Source organism: Myripristis murdjan, chromosome 5 (assembly GCF_902150065.1).
Source record: "Myripristis murdjan chromosome 5, fMyrMur1.1, whole genome shotgun sequence".
Classification (NCBI taxonomy): domain Eukaryota; kingdom Metazoa; phylum Chordata; class Actinopteri; order Holocentriformes; family Holocentridae; genus Myripristis; species Myripristis murdjan.
The window spans coordinates 25429616-25452493 of NC_043984.1; the positions used below are offsets into that span (position 1 = coordinate 25429616).

Genomic DNA, 22878 nt, shown 5'->3' on the forward strand with positions numbered 1-22878 from the left:
GTTACCACTTCCACTAAGATTTTTTTCCCCTTATCTATCCATACTGATCATTAAAAAAATAACAAACTGTCTCCTGAAAAGCAGGATGCTGGACGCAGGAGTGCACACATATCATTTTGGCTTGCTTTGTCTTATTTGCTGTGGGTACGGGGTACAATTTAATTCTCAAAATGGAAAAATGTGCATGGCGGCAAGAGCTTACTGGAATAATGGAGAAACAGTTCATTATCTCATAAATAGTGAAAAGAAAATTTGAGAATTACACACAAAATATATTTTTCCTGTGACAGAAAGTGTATTTTATAACCGCTTAACATGTTAAATAATCTCACTCTATCTTCATTCATTTCATAGTTACAACCTCATTAATCAAACTTGTGACTTTTATTTATTGTCCTTGTAATTGCAAACATTAATAAAATCTATAACCTGTACTGTGTACTGCGTGTCGACTTTCTCTTGTGAAAAACAAAACAGTTAATGCCCACACACACACACACACTCGTAGTTTAATTAATCATAATTCCCAGCATTTTCTGCTGTGTACAAATTATGTACACAGTTAAAGGAAGAGTACAGCTGCGATAAAACACAGCAAGGCGAGTTCAAGGTTTGTCTTCAGGGTTTTTTCAGTGTACTGTCATTTCAAAACTGCAGTGCGCTGTTTCTCTCTGGGTGTGTATGTGTGTGTGTGTGTGTCTGTCAGTGTTTGTGGTATGGTCTGTGGTATTTCTGTGGTCTTTTTGTTTCAGAGTGAAGATGAGAAGCTCAAAGTTGAAAGAGCAACGAGAAAGAAGCGATAGCATCTCTGTGAATGCCTCTCTGTCTCTCCTCGCTCCCTCTCTCTCTCTCTCTTTCTCTCCATCACACAGGAAAGGGTAGCACGCACACACACACACACACACACACACACAGACCTGAAGAACCATCAAACACAGTTGTTTCTTTACCCTCTTCAATCGCACAGGTGTGTGAAAGAACAAGAGTGAGAGGATGAAAAACAGGGGGAGACAGATACACACCTTTTTGTGACCACTTTGTGCTGTTACATGAGTTCACAACTATAAACCAATTAATTATAACCACGATTATTCAACTGCTGCACATATGAAGGCAAATCAACAGAAACTGAATGTGATGCAAGGTTACACATCAAACGTAAAGGAAGAAACCATACCCCATCACTCACCTACACAACTTCCGCCAAACTCAATATTGACAATGGAGGTACAACACCCACCTCCAGCTCTGTCAATCTGCTCGCACATCCTCATGCACATGCACGCAAAACTTGAAATTACAACACAATAAGGCGAAGGAAGTCAACACACACAGGTCTTAGCATCACTAATCAGTGGGTAACTGCATTTTGACGTTTCTCTAAAGGCTGTGTAAAAGAACAGTGTGTCTTTGAGAAAACAGACATAGAAAATGACCCATTTTCCTTTTCAGGGAGCTCTGTGCATTGCTTCATGGACACACACCCCTGAAACTGGGTGGGACATGCCATTACTAGCATTACACTTCACACCAAAGTCAGCTGACACTGTAACTGTTTGGTGATACACGTTTTTTTATTGATAAATTTACACAGTAAAACGTAGTTGAGAAAGAATATCTCAAGATCGCCATGTTAACAGAATGTTTGAAAAATGCTGTAAAAATGAACAGAATGCTCTGGAATACAAAAACACTTTTACAGTATAGAAAATAAATAGGCGAGAAAATGAGAAAACGCCAAATGAGCAAATGATTTTTTTGATTTCCCTGACACGACTGCTCATTGTATCTACATTTAGAAAACTGATTGTGTAATTCAAAAAAGAAAAAAAAAAAGAAAAAAAAAAGAAATAGATATGCAGTTTGATCATTGAGTCTGCATGGCTCTCATCATCAGTCCACTCAAAGATAGTTTATGCGTATAAATGGAGTATAAAAGGTTCTCACTTAAATAAACTCTCAGTGCACCTTTAATATGAAGTAATACGGATTTTGATATGAATTCTCGAACAAGTTTCAACAAAAATTTAAACATCATTTACATAGAGATGTAAATATTCTATATAAAGCAATCAAAATTATTAATACAAACAGGATTTTACAGTACACGGTCAAAATGTAACCCTGCTCAACCTTTCTTGTAATACTTTTATTGAAAAACCAGCCAAAATATATTACATGGTTCTACTGGTGCTGTAGAAACATAAAACTCGTCTTCAGCTATGCACACATTTTACTGTAAGGCAGACGTGAACTGCTGCCAGGAGAGCACATCTGTTTAGTGACGAAATCCTCCATGTGGCCCGCCTTGCAGCGATCTCCATCGTACATCTGCTAATGAATAACAAACAAACAAACAAACAACATAATCTTACAGCAAATGTCTGGTGATCTTGGCTGATATAACAGCGTTTTAAAACATTTGATGTGTCACCTGTTTTATACAAGTGCTACTATAATCATGAAAGCAGAGTACGTACGCTGAGTCAGGTGTAAGCCGCAGATGTGTTGCTGTTGGTCAAATGTCTTTTCCTTAGCAGAAGACAAGCAAAGAGATTAGACTGTTGTAGGAGCAGTTTAATTTAGTGTTGGCATATTATTGTTTTTTCATTATTTTTTATCTTTAAACTTAGCGTTCACTATTATTTCTAACACATGGTGGCAGTGATTAGAGACAGGATATATGTTGGGCATAGGTGACAGGAAGAGGTGGGCACAGGGGGGAGGAGGGCACACAAGTTTTCACCAGACCTGAGGCAGGGAGGATGGACAGAGCTGGTATGTCATATAGTTTTGTCTCTTCAATAAAGATACGAGGATTGACTGGACCTTCTGTCTTTTGGCTCTGCGTAAAGATCACTAATGCCCCTCCTATGTAGCCTATGTAATGGCAAGAGTGAAAATGTTTGAAGGAAAAAGAGAAATTGCCATTACAACTGTAATGCAGCAGAAACAAACATAAAATACGCTATTTATGTAAGATCCATTGGGAAAAAAAACATCAAGATGTCTTCATACCCTGTAGCGGCGTACTTACTTCACAAAGTTGTGTCGACACTTTTTGGGCAGCCCTGCAAGCAAACAACAGAACAGCTCAACAACTCAAACGTTTCAGCTTTTATTGCTTCCCTAACTGCTTTTTCTGTATCACACATGTCGAATGTCAAGCAGGATGTAGGTTTTATTTTGGTGGTCCGACTGATGACAGTGAAGTGAAGACATGGACTGGTCAGTGACAATAAGTTAGTGAGCGCTAGCTGCTGAGTTTGTATTAAAGTGGTCGACTACTTACGGCTGAAGTAGTACAGAGTGCCGATGAGAACTACAGCCAGGACAGCAATGAGGCCAACCAACGGCCACAAAACCATGGAGCCACATGAATCTGGAGCAGAAACACAATAAATACATGGTTTCACTGTATTACACTGCAGCCTTTTGCAGGGTAGGTACCAATCAGTACGTTTACATGCACACTAATAATTCAATTATAATCCAATTGACACACCTAGATTTCCATTCCATTCCATAGTTTTTTTTTACAAGCTGTTACCCATTATTAGTGTACCACAGCATTGTCCTCTGTATCAATCCCAAACAACGGCCAAAAATTTTACAAAACTTAAAAAATTATATTCATAGAGAAGCAAAATAGTCTGTTACAGATGCAATATTTTGTTCTCAAAATACATGTAACAAACCAGAGATTAAAATTACTCAATCATATGTCATAAAACACAAGTGTATTTGTGATACTGACATGATAACGACTAAGATATTAAAAGTGTACAAGAAAATTTAAGCTTTTTCAGAAACTCAGTGTGCGGCACTTTAACTCCATGAAAACCTTTAATAACTTACTGGCTTGGGGTTTCTTGGTCTTGCTGCAGCGACAGACAGGGACGACTGGGGGTTTGCGCTTTGTTGTTGGCTTAACTGTTGTTGGAGCTTTCTCTGTCAGATATCAAACACCCACAAAAAAAGGCTTCATTAACCAACAATGGAGCAAGAATGGAAAGCAATTTTGTTAAAGACACATTGATAATAGTGGATACCTAACATAAAATCTGAACTGCACTGCACATAAGTCTGCAGTGTAACCCTAACCCTAACCCTAGCCACACTGCATTAATGTGAGAGACGATCCGCCATGGACTGACCTCAACCCTTTCATTTTACTGTGAGTATTTTTTTTTACCGAAGTAAAAAGAATCCCAGAAAACCAGAATTCCAGAATGCTGGAAAGGACGCTCTTGGTGGGGACTTTTTCCAGGTTTTTCCAGGTCATTTCTGATTAGTTAGATAGATACAGTGAAGAGCAGTAACAGGAGAGACAGGGGATGACATGCAGCAAAGGGCCTGAGCCAAAGTCAAACCCGGGCTGCTGCGATGAGGAGCCAACCTTAAAGTAAGCGGGTACGTGCTTTACCAAGTGAACCGCTGCGGTGGCCCATCCGTTTCCACCATACTGACCCGTCCTGACCAAAATCTCACCAGTTACTGCACTTACGTTTCGCTTGCCCAGGTGTGGCTCTCCAATACATTCCTAACAGCCCAATGGATGCTCCAAAAATAATTCACAAAAACGGCCAAATCCAAAGTTATGTTTTTGCAACGTATTAGCACTCCGTTTGTGAGGAGACATGTACCCATTTGATTCTCAGTAGGTCCTTCACCTGTCAAACAATTATTTTGCACTATTTACACAGCGGTGCTTAAAGGCAGGCAGCTGCTGATAGCTGGAAAGGAAAAGAAAAAAAAACAACAACAAGCACTAAAGTATTAAAAGTGTATGTGAGTGGTATAATTAAAATAATTCACATTTATATTTTTCTACCAACATCACTGCAGAGCAAGTATTCACTGTCAGTGCTTTTGGACTGAGTTTATTGACCCTATAGCGCTGTAATGAGAGCCACACTCTCAGGCAAGTAAGATGCAAGATGCACTACAGTGCAGCACAAGATTTCGTCCGAATCAACTGGTGTGATGGGAAGAAAGACTAGAAGATACAGTAGGATACAAGTCAAAAGTGGTGATGTTAACCTTTCAATATTCTTTTTCATTTCTACGAATGGTAGAATGACATCTGCATTTTGATCCCACAGTCATAGTACCATCACTTTCCTATTAAACTATAGTAAATTGTATAATGTATTGGATATCGATATAAAGGCTACATGCACGTCCTCAAGTTTGCATCTTCGATCACTTCCTCATCCACCTGCCACCTGAATTCAGTCAGATGTAGAGAACCTCTCGTAGCTCCTGGACTTTTTCATAGCTCAGGTCCAGAAGAAGCTGGAGAGGTTTCAGCACATTGTTATGACAAACCTCCAGGTCGGACAACAGCCGCAGGCCTCCACACCTCCTCTTGTCCCCTGACCTTCACAACGCAGGAGTAGATCCCAGCATCTTGCTTTGTCACATCCGCGATGCGTAGCGAAAAAGACCCTTTAGAACTGCTGACCTTGAAGCGGCTTTGTACAATGTCAGAGCCGTGGGTACAGCGGTCAGCCAAATTGCAAGAAACCAGGAACTGTACGCTGTCGTCATTGAAAAGAGTGCGGAACCAGTAGACAAAGTCACAATTTTCGCTGTGGCAAGGACAAGAAACAGTCTCTGCTTTTAGGAGTTCAGGGTAGAGAATGGGGGGCGACTCTTGTTGCAAGATCCGGCTGGAACCTGGCAGGGGAAAACAAGAAGACTTTGTAATTTGGATGAATAGACAACACACACTATGTTGCACAAATTCCACAGCGCTCTGTCTTGCCTCAGTGTTTGTGATTCTGTAACACTGTAAACTCAATTTAAGTATGCGAGCATGGGACCTCCTAATCAATCACAAACAATACGTAGAATTTATGTTATTTTGTTTTGCTTTTTTCATTCATAACACACAGCACAGGAATAGGAGACAAGTTTTAATTTCAAGTCAAGGACTTCTATTGAAAAAATCCGCCGAGAATTGTGCTCTCCGACCAATTGCGTTGAGGCCCAAAACGAATAAACGGCAACAGTATCAGTTTCCCCAACAAAAATCATTAACCTAAGATTTACTGCACGTAAAGTGTAACAGTAAGATAAATATCAAAGATGATGCATCAAAAGAGAGAGAAAATCTGAAAAATCCAAACTGCTAATGTCGCTTAGAGAACGTTATCATCAAAACAAGAATTTTGCAAGAGTGGAAATGGAGCAGACTATGAGGAAACATTACAAACTCCTCTATGAAGGTGGGATTGTGAAACCGCTCCACTATGAGACTAATTTAACATTTATGCAATGTTTTAAGGAACTTTAAGTTGCCTAAAATTGTGTTATTTCATCTAATTTTAGAGTCATGCACCTACGCCTGAATTGACTCTCCTTTGAAGATACGCATGTAAACATATACCTATTGCAGTCACAAATGTTGGGAAATATGTAAAGGCGAATATAAGTGAAATGATCCCACTGACTGCTTTTAAATTGTGTAAAAAAAAAAAAAAAAAAAAAACTTGAAAAAAGGCTGAATAATTTCAACCTTGTCACAGTTGCCAACAGTCAACATAAAGATGTACGAAACATATAACTTCATTATTAGTGGCATTAAAGAACCGTATACCACACTGAGGGAAAACTCGCTCCAATGAGTAGCGCTGCACAGTAAAAATACGATTCATTTCAACTCCTTGATATAGCGATATAATGAAAAACACAAGGCAAAACTAAACACAACGCTGAGACTGATTTGGGCTTACTGTGGTGCACCATCATCACGCCATTATTTATCATCTCTGTGACAATGTGTAAAATTAATAAAATTGTGTTAAAGTATTAATAATAGCAATAGCAATAACATACACTACAATTATTCTTCTCTTAAAATAGTGTTTCATTGCATTGGTATTGGGTGGTTTGAGCATTATTGTTGAACAAAGTCGACACCAAAGGCCACTGTATTGTACTTGCTGGTTGATCTACAGCACTGCCGCGTCTGCTTTCAGCACAAACACATAACAGCTCGGGCCACTGATTGATGCACACTTAATTCAGGGTTAACCCCAGATACAGGTTTTGTAGATTTAAGGCAGCAAAGCACATCATTCGCTAAAGGCCTCTGCCAGGAGTGCAGTGGTGATATCGTTGGAGGCTTCTGAAACCATAACCAGAGAAAATTAGAGGTCTTACCTGACGTCCAAAGAAACACGGTCAGTACTGTCCATGCCAGTGGTGGGGGGGTCATTTTGCCCTTGTTGTCAGCGTGTGCGTGTTGAGTGTTAGCTGAGGGTCGTTGGTGATTCTTTCTTTTCCTGCTATCTATCTGTCAAAGATGATGGGAGGAACTGAGCTGGCAGGGCCTGAGTCGTCAAGGAAACACCCCAATGTGACACACACACGGCCTATCAGAGAGGGCCGTATAACAGCCAGGATGCACATCCAGATATACATGTACATGTACACACACACACACACACACTTTGCAGCGTAAATTAATCAAATTTGATAATGAACGCAGAAATGCGTCAAACAAAATACTTTAAAAGGCAACAGCCACCTAATGTACGTCCTAAAAAGAAGATTTACTACCTCACTGTTTATCGTCCAAAAATGTTTTTATCATACCCAGGAATCTGCAACTCAGGTGGTGGGTGTTACAGAGGAAAAAGTTGCAGTTTGACATATAAGACTTGTCATATAGTGCATCACACCAATCCATAACAGGTGAAAACTGCTACAGGGGATACATTTCTTCCAAGTTGACATGATAGCACATTACAACCATTATAAAAAAACGCCTGTATGTTCAGAGAGCAGCAGTTTGCAGTGTTGTGGTCTCTGCCCAGGTGTGTGACCCAGAGCTCAGCTGAGTCCCACATTCATGGCGCAGAGCACAGCGCGGCAATGTGAAAACTCAGCCAGGTGTTTTTTTTTGTTTTGTTTTTTTACAGGTTTGAGTGTGAAAGATAATTAAAAATTTGAAACTGATGTGAAAGAACCTAAGACATGATGCCTGGATTATAATGCATCAACTGCTGTATGTCATACATGACAGACGCATCAGCTCTGTCTCATTCCTGATTACAACTCTGAACTACGTTCAGACGAGCAAATGAAGTGCAGTGGAAAGTGCAAAGTGAAATATATTGCTATACAACGAAACATGGATTGAGGTCTGAGCATGAGAAATTGACTAATTAAGAAACATCATATATTTATGATATACGGCAGAAAAGATTTTCAACTTTTTACAGCATCTGTGAGACACAGGAATATGGGCAGTTTACTCTGAACTCAAATTTACTTAATAGAAAATCAACATTAACTTGATACTTGATATTGTCTTTAATAGCTTGATTATGTCAACCTTCATTGTATTTCTTCAATTCAAATTTAAAGAAAACCTGCCCCCTGAATTTCTTTGCTTCACAATGAATTGTCCTCAAATCTAGTAAAGGCCTATATTTTCACTCATTTAATCTGCATTGGATTCAATCATAAACATATTTTCACAAAACATTAAGCACTGTCTAAGAAGTTGTCACTAAAGGCTGTCATCATGTTTGTCTTTTCGATGATGGTCTTTTCGGCACATATCAGCTGAATCACACTGCATTAAAAAGGTGCACGGCTTTTATAATAGTATACCATCTTACTTGAAAACGAGGGCACGAGGGAGTGAATGGAGTGTAAACTCCATTTCATCCTGCTGTCATGGGTATGTTGGGTGAAAAGACGAATGTAAATGTTCAGTCTTTCAAATGCTTCTGTGAAATTAATATTTTCTTCAAGGAAAGCATTAAGATTGTTGCATGCAGTTATCACTTAAATGATAACTGGTGAGAGGCTCATAAGGTACATTACAGCCTATTAGTGAGCCCTAAATCATGTCAGCGGTTCAGGCTTGATCACCAGTATTCTCTCAAATAAATGAACAGTCTCAGATAAAGAGGCACAGTGCAATGCTGAGACTCTGTGAAGCACTTGAGATCTCTCAGTGTTTATATTGTAATTGGTTCATTCTTTTTACAGTGTATTTTTGAAGGACATTTCTCTCATAGTAATTACATCTCACTGATAGGCAGCCATCCTGACCAACTTATTACAGAGTCAAACTCAATTGTTTGCCCATTTTTGATGAGACAGAACACATACAGTGTGAGTTGAGCTCCTGGATGACACCTGAGACCCCCTCAATCAGCCGTATGATGTGTCTACATGTTGTTGTATGTGTATGTAAGGTTTATGGTGTACAGCAGCCTAGGTGGGGGTCTTAAAGGGAGGATGTGGGCACCGAACACTTCTACGGGGGCCGAGGATTCGAGCGCGACAGGGAACAAGACCACAGGATTCTTTGAAAACAGGAGATCTTTGGGGGCTTCAGAGCTGCTCTCCGCCCGTCGCTCTCGCAGTCAAACCTTTGTTGGGCTCTCTGCTTTGAGGCTTCAAGGCACAAAAAGCTGCCAAGCTGAGATGTCGCTCATCTCTTATATCTTCTTAACCTTTATCACTCCATTTTTTTTAAGTATTTCAGACAAAACATTTATTTGATGGCCAAATTTGAGCATAGCAGAGTGTATTTGACAAATATTAAATTTCATGTGGATCTACTCTAACATGTTTTGATAAGCAAACTCCAAAACTATAACTGAAACCAGTTTTTCATACTGGTAGTTGTAGCACCACAGACTTTATAACAGTGGTTTTCAATGTGGGGGCGAGGGACCCTTAGGGGCCCCTCAGACGCCTCCAGGACGTCCTCAGCAAAATGAGGAATGGTGTAATTTCACTAGAATTTAATTCACTAAAAATTACTGATTCAAATGAATGTGTTTTTACATCATGTTTTTATCTTGCCACTTTTAATCTATGCCAGAATCCAACTACGACAGGAAAAAAATTGGATACTTAACTCATAAATTTTCATACCAGGGGCCATAGCAAAAAAAAAGTTTGAAAACCCCAGTTTAGTAAGATTCCAGTAACACACAATTAACAACCCTGAACATCAGTTTCTTTTCTCCATATGACTGAGAACTGTAAATAAACAATTAGAATCACTTAAGTTTGACTCATTTTCATTCATCATTACTAATTATGCAACACTGATTTGATCCTTTACTTTTTTCTATTGTCTCTATCATGTCTGCTGAAAAAAAAAATTGTGACACTCTGTTCTCCTGTTTCCACAGCCCATTGTACTTTTCTGGACTATACAAAATTCTGCAGCCAAGATCCTTAAAACTTTATTAACCCTATTTGATTATGTCTGCCTTTCAGCCACATGCAATTTATCTGAGCACGTTTGTGAGCTGAAATCCTGCAGAAAAGCCCCTGTGGATGAGATCCAAGTCAAAACACAAAATGAGGGCAGATCTTGGTTCTGCAAGCCTCTGGGGCGCTGTGTAACACCCCCCCACCCCCACCCCTTCATACACAGCTGTGCTCTTGTGTAACTCGGCTTTTACATTAGGCGATGGGTAGTTTTATTATCTTATTGGCTGTCTTGCTCGTAAAGCACATCACAAAATGTTTAAGGGCGCGCAACAAAGAATATACTGTGCACCGTGAGCCTGGATGTGTTATGAAATACTGCCATGGTCTATTTTTATAGATTGTTAAAAAATAAAGTGTTCTATAGGAAGTATGGATCACCAAAACAGCTGAAACTGATAGTCAAACCATTACAAAGCCCTGTATGCCCTAAAAAGTGAAATATCACTCTGTAAATCATAAGTCATCAACAAAAAATGCCAATATAATAAAGAAGGGTGAAATAAAACAGCTCCTTTTATCTCCTTTATATTGCAGTGGTGAGCACTGTGAAAACAATTATCTTAATTGATCAAGGAATGGTCCTTTTCAGGTACATGCGGGTCCAATCAACTATTGTCAATTGTCACTAAATGCACCTTAACATGGATTTCTTAGTTTGTCAAGAGCTGTCCTCATTTTCAACTTATGCACCTGTCTGACCCCAAACACAAATGCAAACACATCCAAAGCCTGCGCGTACAAGCGGTGCACTGCAGACGTAGGCAATTTTTTTTTCATGTACTGCAGTATGTGACAGCCATAGACTTGTTTCATTGCAAAGTCATATTTTTGTTATTCCATTAAATCAAACATATGCAGATACATACATACTTACATACTGAGTGGAAGCACAAAAAAAGTTTCAACAGAAAAGACATGATTTATGTTTCTAACATCATAGAACACAGGCATTTATTTGGCTCACTGACGCTCTGAATGAAGTTCAACAGCACCAACCACAGGCTGTTAATGGGACCTCAGTCTATCAAATCACAGTCAGGAGCACAGATATAAAATTAAATATAGTTTAAATTAGAGAAAAGAAAACTACTTAATAATTTCACACAATAGGTTAGAAAATGTGGAGAGAGATCTTCAATATTACAACCAACCTTTTATAATTGTGCACACAAATGCAATCAAAGACATTGAGTGTCCAAATTAAAAATAAAGTATGTGTTAGGTTTGCATGGAAAAAAGTGACTGCTGCTAAGCAGGTAGGTAAACATGGCTAGCCAGCTAGCATGCCTATGAAAAATCACACATATTAGTTACCAGAGCAGATAGTTCGAGCAGCTTTAACTGTAAACTGCCATGAATTTATTTTGATTTACATTGTTTATGAGAGGTGTAATGCCATGCTTATGACAAGTTTATCTTTAGGCCTAAATAACATTAGCCTAAAAGAAAGAGTTCACCTGGGCCTCTTGGGTTCACAAGCCCAGGATGGACTCATCCCACAGCTTCTCCTCCTCCGTTCTAGTGTCTACTTTCTCCTTCGTTTTTTTCTTCTCTTTCCTGTGCTTCGGTCTGGACGGCTTAGCCTGCTCTCTCTCCTCCTGCTCAACATTAGTCTCATCCTGCATGTGCATCTCTGTCCCTTCTTTTTCCTCCAGCAGTCCTTCTGGCTTTAAATCCTTTGCCACCCTCTCCCCTTGATCTTCCTCGTAGTCCTCGCCTCGGGATTTTTTTTCCTGCCTTCGCCCCTTTCCATGATTTTTCTGCCTTTTACTTCTCCTTCCATCTTTTTCTGACTCTGCATCTTCCTCTCTTCTTCTCCTCTCCTCTGAGTCACTGTCTCTTTCTCTCCTGCGTCTCTTCCTCCTCCTCTTCTCTTTGTCTGAACCCTCCTCTCGTGTCCTCCTCCCTCTCTCACTCCTGTTCCTCCTAATCCTCCTCTTCCTCTCTCTGTGCCTGTATTCACTATCTTCACTGTCACTTGTGCTGCTACTGTAGGAGGAGGAGGAGGAGGAGGAGGAAGAAGAGGACGAAGTAGTATATGAAGAGGAGCTTGACTGGTTTCTCCGCCTCCTCTTTCCGATGGGCCGACTGTGGAACTGTGGAGAGCCTGGACCTAGGTGTGGTGGAGGAGGGAAGTTATAATCCCAACCGTAGGGCATTCCTTTGAAGCCATAGTTAGCTGGAGGACCCTGGTATGGAGGACGCCACCTTGCAGCTGGGTAAAACGAACCAGGATAGGCCTGATGAGGTTGATTAGAATGTGGAGGAAAGTTGAGCCTAGGTATGTTGAATGGTACACTATCTACTTTGTTTTTTATTTCCTCTTTCTCTTCATCTTCCTCGCCCTCCACTGCTTCATCACCCTGAGGAAGAACGTGGCTGCTCTTCGGCGCAATTCCACGGGCCTTTTGGACCTCTATGTAATCGGCCAGCTCATCTGCAAACGAGCTGTAGACTTTCTGTGTCTTGCACAGGTCGATGACCTTCTTCTCCCTGATCAGAAACACGTTAACAGGAAATCAATCTCTATTCATCTGGGCAATTAAAGTGACTACCACCAAAATTAGGGTTAGGGAACCTTGAGGACTTTGGCCCTTTTCGACTGTAATAATTTCAGCATGCCATGTCATTAAGGCTATTTCACGTGTTTTGGGATCATTTGCAGTTCTGGAAAAATTTCCTGGAACCTGATTCTGGTCCTGATCAGGATGTGACACTAAAGCCTGAGCAAAAGCAATCTTTAGGAAGAGCAAGCAGTGCTGTTAATCTTAATTCCTTAAACATGTCTTATTATCAGATGTCTGCAGCACAAAACAGCCAGCACCTAACAACAGCCTGCAAAAACAAATGGCGAAAGAAAAAAAAGAAGCAAACAGCAATTTGGATTAGGAAGAGGTGAATGTCCTCAGTATTTTTGGAGAACAACATAGTTTGAATGCCTTTTGTGCATTATTTAACAAACAACATACTGGTATCTTAGCTGGAGCACTGCCGCTGTCCTGGGAAAGTGAGCAGGATGTGATGGGAATACAGCCTCTTCACAGCAGCTACTGCAGCAGCAGTGGCTGGAGGAGGCTGCTATTCACTGGTATTCACTGGTAGCCAGGAGGAGGTGCTGCTTGCCAAGTGAAAAATGCTTGTGTTAAAAGCATCAGGGGCAAGCAGGCGGTTGAAATAAGTTAAGCAGCCTGATGCATCACAATAGTTTAATTGACCATTTGATTCAGCTTTTGATTGAAGCTTAGTAGTCGAAAAGGACCATAAGGCAGCCCCTCGAGTCCCACAGCGAAAACAAATTCTGTCAGCTGTGGCAAAGAGACTCGTAACTTGTCACAATAACTCCTGCAGACTAGGGCTGTGTGATATGACAATATATTTTCTGTGACAAGAAAAATGTCTAGAGATTCTCTTCTATGATTTCTATTGTCACTGTCACAACAGCCACATTGCAGCAGTATTTTATGTTATTGTGTCAGAGCTCTGAGTTGTCTGGAATGCATTTTTACTACCCATAGGCTTGAGTAACAAGCATGGAGGCGCGTGACAAAGTCCAGAACAGTACAGGGGGAGCCAAAAGATGCTGGCTACATGAAAGGCAAGTGCTGATAGCAGAAGCAAACATCAGTTCTGATCAATGTTATGTCAAAATAAAAGGAGATAAACTAAAGTGATTTTGGTTTGTATTTAGTTCACAAAAAATGTTCATGATTCTTGTTATTTTCTGTAGATAATTTTTAAAATCAAATTTACATAAAACATACTATATTGTGATATACATCGTTATCAAGATATGAAATTGTCCATATCATGATTGAATGTTTGGTCCATATCCCACAGCCCTACAGCAGACTGCAGAGAGAGACAATTTAATTAGGCTAACTGGAATACACTTGTATAAGGTGGTTAATTAATTTTTCCCACAGCACAAGACGTGTTTGTCGAAAGATCAACAGTCAGTCAGTGGATCAATCAGTCAAATGGCACTCTCACACCTCACATTGAGTGTTACACACATTCAAAGATATGGAGTATAATTACATAGGACTTTAAGGACTTCAAATATTGCCTATTAGAATATGGCAACCTTTGGTAATTTTGGCTACCAAAATCTGAGGCCTAGTTGCCAGCCTGGTAACCACTTCTAAAAGTTAGTGTTGTGTTTAAGAATGATATATTGAGGTAAATAACCTGCAACAAGGGGCTATAATCTTAAAGAACAATTCTGTGAAATTTCAAGAAGGGAAAGGTGAAGTGCAGTGCAGCGCAGCAGAGAGTGAATTGTGAGAATGCGACATAAATAACGGAGCAGTAACAGCGGACTTGGTGTGTTTGTGGTAAATTCTCTTGAGCTTACTTAGTCTGGTGCTTGTTTCCCTGCATGTGGGCCTGGTACATCTCCACCGAATTAAATTCCACACCACACATTTGACAGGTCAGGGAGTTCGCTGAAGGTAAAAAGGAATAGGTGGGATAGGAGCAGAGAGAAAGATCAAATGAAAAATGGTTTAAAGCACTCAGAGATTTGCCTCCTTTACATTTCTTTGTATCAACAGATGTCTTCAAACAAAAAATGTTTTTATCATCAAGCTTTATCATCATAGTTGTACCTTGTTGCGTGTCGTCCCCCAGCTCTTTGAGCAGCTCCTGTCTGGCTTGATTCCTTTGGTGTTTCCGGCCATTGTAGTGCTGCAGGGCCATCTGTGGATTGTTGAAGGAGGCCACACAAAGCGAGCAGTACTTGTTGGGATCCTTCAGGTCCACCTCGGTGCTGGGGGCAGCGGCGGCTAGTGGACCCAGGGACTCCATGCCGCCGTCTCCCGCTGATTTGTGATCAACATCAGTTGAGGCCTGAGTCAGGCTAGGTAAAGTAGGCATGTCAGTGCCCTTGAGAGATGAGATTTCTATAAATGAAGAGAAAGATGATCAATTATGACATGCCAATTTGTGTATGATTTGTTTAAGCTTTACTGGATGAGTAGATGGCAACTGAACCAAACTGTGCCATAATATGCGCTGCAATAACAGGGTGCGTGGGCATAGAACTGTTGTGTTGTTACAAAACTGAATCACAATCATAATTTGATTCAACTTCCACTATAAATCAGTTCAAATGAAATCTGTATTCAACCACACTTTTACTTGCCTGTGGGCTGAAAGCCATGTTTGCGCAGATTTTTGGTGTGGACTTTGCCCTCGTAATGTGAGCGGGCCACTACCGCTGAGCTGAACACCATGTTACACAGCTTACAGAAATGGTCCTTGTCAGCTGTCATGGCTCTCTGCTTAGAACACAAACACAACACTGGTTTGTCAACAGACAAATATTTGCTTCCCGGCATGAAATGTAAACTGACAACAATTAATGAGGTGGGGAAGAGAAAATTAGACTGACCAACGCGCCACACGTCGTCCTCAACCTCCCCATATTCTCCTACATCACTTCCCTTTTACACACTCTCCTTTGCTGCCTCTGGCTGCTTGCATTAAGTTTGAAATCCTTGTGCTGGTGCACAGGGCTGCCAAGAGCCCTGCACCAGCCTGCAATTTGCATTTAGCTGCTCCTAACTCTATCAAAGTACTTATGTGGTTTCTATTCCTGGCATTTCTCTCTTAGTTGATCTTTCTTTGATAAGGGGGACAGTGTAATAACACTAAGGACCTGACCTTACTTTCCTGCTTGTGATTTTGGCCGTCTAAATTAAACTGATACTACAGTTGCTCTGTAAATTATTCAAGATGGTTCCCAAATTCCCAAACAAAATCTAACCTGGGGGCCACTTGATTCTGTGTTCATCTTCTCAGCTCTCTTGGCCTGCAGGTACAGCTTGAGTTTCTGGGCATGCTTCTTTCCCTGCAGTCACAAGACATAGGAGACGCTATCACAAAGGCTCCGTCCTCACATGATCAAGACAACCACAACATACAGAAACTCAAAGCACAGTTCTGAGGAAGCACAAAACACCTCATAGTGGGAGAGCCTCTGAGATTCAAACAGCAGCACAGCCTCACACACGTGGCAGTAGTCGTCAGTGAGTAAACCCTTCAGCAGTTCCTCTTCACCCTGGCCTCCTGTGATGTCAAAACATATGTCAGTGTCACTTCTGTCACACTGAATAAAATGCATCATGACTCAGTTTCATGTCACATACAATGTATCACACACCAATTACCAATTTTACACAACAAAACATCAAACAACATATTTTAGTGTCCCTTTCACACACTTTTGTATAATGTTTAGTTATTTTAGATAACATAACTTAAGTGTAGCTCCCAAGCTCTGGGTTAAAGCTGCACAATAATACAAAAAAAGTCCCTGTGTGTGCTTTTTTTTTTTTTTTTATTCATTAATAAATGAGTAGCAACACATTTCTACACAAATCAGTTTTTAGTGCTTGAAAAAATGAAGGGTATCAAAATTTGTAGCCTTTGCACAGTGTGAAAATAATGTAACATTTTCTTCAACATGTAAATTAATTTGTAGGCCGAGGAATCACATGAATCCAGCTAACACTGGGAGAAACACTTACCACTCAAATAAAAATCTGCAAATGCCTGTATTTTCGAAAATTTAGTAGTCCATATAGTGATTTCAACTGACATTTGCCCTGTTGTTCGATTTAATTTGGGCTCTTGCACTATAATGAGTTGGAAATGATACACCCCATAAAATTAAATATTTGACTCTCCTGCCACTGAGGACCAAATTTAAAGGAATTATCCAATGTGAATAATTTAATAAATCTCTAAACCTGAGGTGTTTCCGTGGACAGCAGTGAACTAAGTCTCTTTATATTCGATGTTATAGAGCCATTTGAAGATCTTTTTGCTTAATTCCCACATAATACCAACCTGTTTTAATGCTTTGCAGCAGTACAATTTAAACATCTGCTGCATGATTTGCTACAATGTAAGACAGATTTACTGCAGTCCACCTTATCTGGAGCATGGTCTGGCTCACTAAGACCAGCAAGTCTATCATGAAATGTCAACATTTTACAAAAATGTTAATATTTTGACTACTGATAATACAATAATAATCATCAGACAAGATAAAAGGCTGATCTTATTCAGATGACTGAAAGCGGTGAAATTTAAAGAACTTATTCAGTTTTACTCAAGCAATAAAAACATATATACGGCCATAATTATCAAGAGCGTGCAGAATCATTTTAATGAGTTATGATAAGATCATCTCTGCAACTGAGAGCACAATCATTTTAAATCTTAGAATAAAAGAAATTCATTTGTAGCCTAATACTTTTTAAATTGCTCGATTATATGAATTCATCCATTTACATAAACTGACCTGAAAAAAACAGTAACGATCTTTAAAACACATGCTGATTTTGAGTGCATTTTTTTTTTTTTTTTAATTAAGTCCACAGCATTTTACTATGAATACATTTGTACAGTGCACTGTGGCAGCAAAGCGAATTATCTGAACCAAAGTGTTAGCACCTGAGCAACTGAGAAAAAACAGCACTAAATATTATAATAGCTTTGCAACACAGTGGTTAAGTGTAGCCCAGTGTTATTCTTCCCTCAAGAATTTGTAACGTCCTGCTACATGGCAGTCATATGATTCGTGTTAGCTTGACTTGAGATTAATGAACAAGCCCATCATTTGGATTGAGCAGAGATTTGGTTATTGTGTGTAGGCACTTTCACGGCTACACCAGGCAAGAACAATTAAAAAAAAAAAATTAAAGCGTTTACTTTTAGACACCTCAGTAATCAAATGATCTTAACAAAAAAGAAACCAAGATATGTCTGAGAGAAAAAACAGACAAAAAAGTTTTCTTTCTTTTGCCAATAATCAGTGTCCACATCATTTAGAGGAAATCATGGTTTGACTGATGAAAATTTGTGGGTATGGTGTACATAGTTAATGGCAGGATGTGATTCATGAACATGCTTTAATGAGCTGATAGTGACTAACAATTTGTGACATGCTTAAATGCCAAATTTGGGGGGAAGGCAATCAAAATTATGAAATTAATAGACTATGAAATTCCTCATCATGATGACAAATATCAATCTCTGCAAAATATTTGGAAACTATTACTGTAGAAAGTCTGCAGTGTTGGCAAGCATCTCATCGCATCAATTTTCCCATAATAATACATCCTTTAGAAAATAAAAATATGCACACCCATCCATAATTGCAGTAAAGGTTTGCCATTAATCAAAGTATTTTGACACAAATGACATGTGACCACGTCTCACTATGCAATGCTCTTCTTTCAAATACTGTAAAGTACTTACCAACTGAATATCACAGTAGTGGTTAACAAGAGAACAGAAATTGAAGATATCTTGAAGGATATGTCAATTAACCACTGTTTTGGGGTAAGCTTCAGAGGGGATTTAACTCCTTCTTAGAGCTCTTGTAAATTTTCAGACTATCACGTCTTGGTATCAATAAATGTAGATTACCTGACCCTACCTTGCTATGAAATATTAAAAAAAATAATAATAAATTATAAACTGAGCAATCACCATTGATATACCATGTTAAAACTTACAATGCTATTATTCTGTTATCAAACTGCTTACAAAGGTTTTTAGTGCGGGGGACCTGAGATCTGTCACTTTCACACTGATTGAGACTGTATAGGGATTACACTTATCACTGAAAAGCACAACCACCCTCAGCATAATGATGGCCCCACCTCTATCTAATGCTGATGACTCTAAATTTGCATACCTTATTATACCTAAAAATGTATTTGTTAGTTAACTGCTCTGTTTGACTTATACTTCCACAATTCATTTCCAGGTGTGACAGCTACAAAGTCATCCAACACGTTGTATCATGGGTCAAACTGGCGTGCTCCACTTTCTAACACCTGATTTAGGCAACTGAGTACTTAATTTGCCTGTTTTGTGACTAAGGTGCCAGTGAGAGCTCAACTTTGTAGTTTGGGTGGGGGCCGAGTTTGCAGACACACTATCTTGCAAGCTAATTAGCAACCTGGCTAGCTACTTCCGGGCCTGGGAATACGAGTATTTGTTTTTTTTTTTTTAAACCTTTGTTTTTGACGAGGCCCCCTCTCTAACTGGGCTAAAAGTAACTACATGGATGGGATATAGTGGGAGGTATACAACATTTCCCGAGTCAGGCACCACAGAATGGCAAGTAAATGCAACATTTCCCGCAGCTAACTGACATTAGCGTATGTAGCTAAGGAGCTAGCTAACTCGCTTTTGAGGTGGCTAGCCAGTTAGCTAGAAAGCTAACGTTAGCTTTGCTAGTTTTGACGCCATACAGCTGAATTTGTTTCCACGTTCTAGGCAAACTCACCTTCAACCTGGGCACTATCTATTTTAGTGTTTATTACTATGTCAGCATCTGTTACAGAAGCCGCGTTAGGGGTACTGGTAGTGTTTTTTTCAGCGTCTGACTCCGCAAGCTGTGGAGTGCAGACACTTTGGGCGTCCATCTTTTTTTCCTAGCTGTGTGTGGCGCATGCGCGGTGAAGTCGGTAGGTTGCCCTCAGTACTTCTTCCTCCTTTTCCCCACAGGTTCACGCCTCGTTAATGTGCTGTAATATTATTTAGTCAATTTTATTATCAGTTTCCCATTCATGCCAAGGTAATCCGACCGAGCCCAAGTCCTCAAACGTAAAGAGAATTAAGTTCACAAATAAATATACATTCGAATAATTCGTAAAAAAAAAAAAAACACTCACCCTGGTTACCTTCACATTCACTAACATCTTGCATCATTCAGGGTCAATTTGACCCCAGTAAATTAAATCACCAGAAAATGATTATAATAATGATTGTTTATGTGTCTGGTGCTTAATATGTCTAGATGACTGCCTAAATAGCCCATTAATTAAAATATAATCTCCCCCACTCACTCCCCTTATACATTAAAGTTCTTGTAGGAATCATGTTTTTACCTCCTAGAGGTCATATGAACTGTCAGTGGTAGGATAGGATTAAGTTGTGTTAGGGCCTTAAAACAGGACTGTAAATGTCACAGTGCCATCCAAAACAACTAGAGCAATTGTGTGTAAAATGATATTTCTTGTTTTCTGCAGCTAAAACAGCCAACCCAGGGACATTGAAAACATCATTTTAATTTGGGAGCTACTTGTCCCTGTTAAATTAGGAAAAGTCATTAGTTATGAAGCAACATAAAAAAAAAATGTTGATCATGTATTTAGAGACATCAAACGTTGAAAGCGGTCAAAATATTGACAAAGATAATATGAAGGTTAATGCAAAAACTATGTTTTTTTTTTTGTTGTTGTTTTTTGTTTTTGCATGTTCTTGACTTTTTATAAGCCCATTTAAAACAAGAGAGCAAAAATGCAGCATTAATAACAAAATAGATATTTTATTACAGGATGAGACATTTGCAACATTTGTTTACCACAGTGAGTATCCATGGAATGTAGGAAAACAAATTTTATTGAGACAAATTAATCAGAATAAACCAAGACCAAGAAGAATTTGTGATGAGGAGACTGGCGAGGAGGATCCATCACGGTGTTTTCACACGGTAGAAAATCAATGTAGGGCGGACGGCTGTCACTTTCTCTTCTGGAGCTCTCTGGCTAAAGCATCCAGCTGTGGACAGAAGTGTTCAGTAAAACATCTGAGTTGGATACAGAGTGTACTTGTCACTTTTAGAAGTTTTTGTTATTTCTAACAGGATTTACACATCCTGCTTCTAAACTCAGTAGTAGCCACGGGATGAGGTTATGACGCCCTCTGCTCGGTCTCCAGTTTACTTACAAGAATGTTTCTCAAAATGCTCCTCCGCTGGGGCCTCAAGTAGCTGCATTCCCCTGCCTCGCACAACTTAATTTCCTCTGAAATCTGAGAATGCGAGGGAATGTGAGAGAACAGAAAGTTATTCCACTGTAAAGATATATTTTTTTCTTCAACCTATAAATGCTTATTGAGTGCTGTGATTGTGCACACTGTCACATACAAACACCAGTTTTCACCTCTGAGGCGGCAAATGAATCCAGCTCCCTCTTGCCTCCAGGGTACCAACCATGGGACCAGTGCTGGGCGTTGGACAGCTGCGCCCCTACACACAGAAGCAGCCCCAGCAGCAACACCAGCCGAGACGCACACATGATACTGACACCTGGGCAGAGGGAGACTTCCAGTGTGAGATTTCTGCTCATTCAGCATCCACAGAAAGAAGATGGAGCTGACGGGACAACTCGTTATGATATGGTCAGTTATTATTTGGCATCTGATTCATGGGGTATAAGCAACTAATTATATTAATAGTTATATGAATTTGTGTAAAATATAAGTATATTACATACATATTTATTATAGACATGTAGCGTGTAAAGACAAATGCTGAAAAGGATTTCTCACATCTTGCTTTTACACAGAATGAAAAAGACAAATCTCAGCAGACTATAGAGCTCTTGATACATTATTATCATATTGCTTAAGCTAAGATACAAACATGCTATGATTTGTTTGTTTGTTTGTTTGTAAACAATATTAAGAATTGTGATAGATTTTCACAGTGTAATGCATTTTTGCAAAATGTATTTACGTTTTCCCTGTTTGAATGCACTTCAAATCTAAAATAATTTGTTTTTTCAGTGGATAAAATGTAAAAGTTACACCTATGAGAGAGAGTGGCCGTGGATCAATCAGTCACATCACATTCAAAGGCTTTTTTGCATTTTCGAGAAACAATATATGGTCTTTCATTCATAGCCTTGCAGATAGAAAGTTATTTCCCCCCACATTTCTTACTAGGATCATTAAAGAATATTAAATTACTGATCAGTGCTGAACCCCAAAAATCAAATCTCAGGTCTTGGAAAACAAGTTTCTGATTGTAAAGCAATAAAGCCTTTGATTTCAATGCCAACACCAGTCACTGTAATATCTAATGTTTACCAAATACAAAAGTTTTATAGGTTAGTAGGATATAGTACAACTAAGTAAAATGGAAGTCCTTACCTTAGCCCCAACTTCTGCTTGTTTCTGATAATTTTATGGCTAGATTTGTCCCCTAAGCTTCGTCTCACTTCACTTAACACTTTCAGCTGGTCTGTAGCCAAAGGTATCTCGCTGTTGTAGAGGTGTTGTAATTCTCTTGAGCTTCATCCTCCTCCTCAATATATGTCCCAGTCTTAAGTGTCCCCCTCTCAACCCACGTCACTCCATCCCTGCTCCACCCATCACTGACCCCTTTGCTCCTCTCATTCCCTCAGGTGAGATGAGTGGTCTTGGGGGACACGGGGTGCATGAGCCCTGGCCAATTCCAATTATCATCTGTAAACAGCACTAAGACATCTGGGAGACTCATCTTCTCACCTGCATCGTGCCCTCTACTCCCAAACACAGGCCAGGTAGTCAACAGCTTAAAGCTTAAAGAAGCTTAAACAGCTTAAAGCCACATTAACTTTATGCATGTGGTGATTGACACCCTATAATATTCATACCTACTCTTTCAAAGCAAACACAGGCGTACTAAAACGTCTTAGTGGAAAAATACTCCATCCATCCTGCCACATCTAAACATCTAAATGTCTCTAGTCCCATCTGGGTGGCAGAGTGGTGCAGCTGGGCCCATAACCCAGAGGTTGATGGATCGAAACCATCCTCATCCTCCATCCGCTT

General features: G+C 39.7%; 3 protein-coding genes across 4 annotated transcripts; all 3 read right to left on the reverse strand.

Annotated features, from left to right (window-relative positions):
* Window positions 1-1751: 1751 nt before the first annotated feature.
* cd8b (cd8 beta) lies at window positions 1752-7280 on the reverse strand. The gene is made up of 8 exons (XM_030052456.1): window positions 7171-7280; window positions 5328-5682; window positions 5044-5054; window positions 3859-3951; window positions 3293-3382; window positions 3038-3071; window positions 2481-2532; window positions 1752-2334 (listed from the first exon to the last, which is right to left on the reverse strand). The coding sequence occupies exons 1-7, from the start codon at window positions 7223-7225 to the stop codon at window positions 2487-2489; spliced, it is 684 nt and encodes a 227-aa protein (XP_029908316.1). The 5' UTR covers window positions 7226-7280; the 3' UTR covers window positions 1752-2334; window positions 2481-2486.
* Window positions 7281-10746: 3466 nt separating this feature from the next.
* On the reverse strand, window positions 10747-19739 carry zmat1 (zinc finger matrin-type 1). 2 transcript variants are annotated; one of them, XM_030052586.1, is made up of 7 exons: window positions 19565-19739; window positions 16220-16326; window positions 16025-16108; window positions 15401-15536; window positions 14865-15158; window positions 14612-14702; window positions 10747-12750 (listed from the first exon to the last, which is right to left on the reverse strand). In XM_030052586.1, exons 1-7 carry the CDS (start codon window positions 19701-19703, stop codon window positions 11730-11732), a joined length of 1872 nt encoding a protein of 623 aa, XP_029908446.1. In that variant the 5' UTR covers window positions 19704-19739; the 3' UTR covers window positions 10747-11729. The 2 variants fall into 2 exon arrangements, with proteins under 2 accessions (XP_029908446.1, XP_029908445.1); XM_030052585.1 differs by having other exon boundaries at window positions 15401-15539.
* Window positions 19740-20802: 1063 nt separating this feature from the next.
* On the reverse strand, window positions 20803-21359 carry gnrh2 (gonadotropin-releasing hormone 2). Its single transcript, XM_030051944.1, has 3 exons — window positions 21225-21359; window positions 21010-21093; window positions 20803-20841 (listed from the first exon to the last, which is right to left on the reverse strand). The coding sequence occupies exons 1-3, from the start codon at window positions 21357-21359 to the stop codon at window positions 20803-20805; spliced, it is 258 nt and encodes an 85-aa protein (XP_029907804.1).
* Between the last annotated feature and the right edge of the window lie 1519 nt (window positions 21360-22878).

Excerpts from the sequence above, each read along its gene's own strand:
- gnrh2 (XM_030051944.1), bottom strand. The coding sequence starts at position 21,359 with ATGTGTGCGTCTCGGCTGGTGTTGCTGCTGGGGCTGCTTCTGTGTGTA. Across the intron at positions 21,094-21,224 it reads ATTCATTTGCCGCCTCAGAG|ATTTCAGAGGAAATTAAGTT; the intron begins GTGAAAACTGGT and ends TCGCATTCTCAG. Across the intron at positions 20,842-21,009 it reads GCATTTTGAGAAACATTCTT|CTGGATGCTTTAGCCAGAGA; the intron begins GTAAGTAAACTG and ends TTCTGTCCACAG.
- zmat1 (XM_030052585.1), bottom strand. The coding sequence starts at position 19,703 with ATGGACGCCCAAAGTGTCTGCACTCCACAGCTTGCGGAGTCAGACGCT. Across the intron at positions 15,540-16,024 it reads CAGAATCAAGTGGCCCCCAG|CAGAGAGCCATGACAGCTGA; the intron begins GTTAGATTTTGT and ends TTGTGTTCTAAG. Across the intron at positions 12,751-14,611 it reads GGAAACAAGCACCAGACTAA|GGAGAAGAAGGTCATCGACC; the intron begins GTAAGCTCAAGA and ends GTTTCTGATCAG.
- cd8b (XM_030052456.1), bottom strand. The coding sequence starts at position 7,225 with ATGACCCCCCCACCACTGGCATGGACAGTACTGACCGTGTTTCTTTGG. Across the intron at positions 5,683-7,170 it reads CGTGTTTCTTTGGACGTCAG|GTTCCAGCCGGATCTTGCAA; the intron begins GTAAGACCTCTA and ends TTCCCCTGCCAG. Across the intron at positions 2,533-3,037 it reads TGTCGACACAACTTTGTGAA|GAAAAGACATTTGACCAACA; the intron begins GTAAGTACGCCG and ends TCTTCTGCTAAG.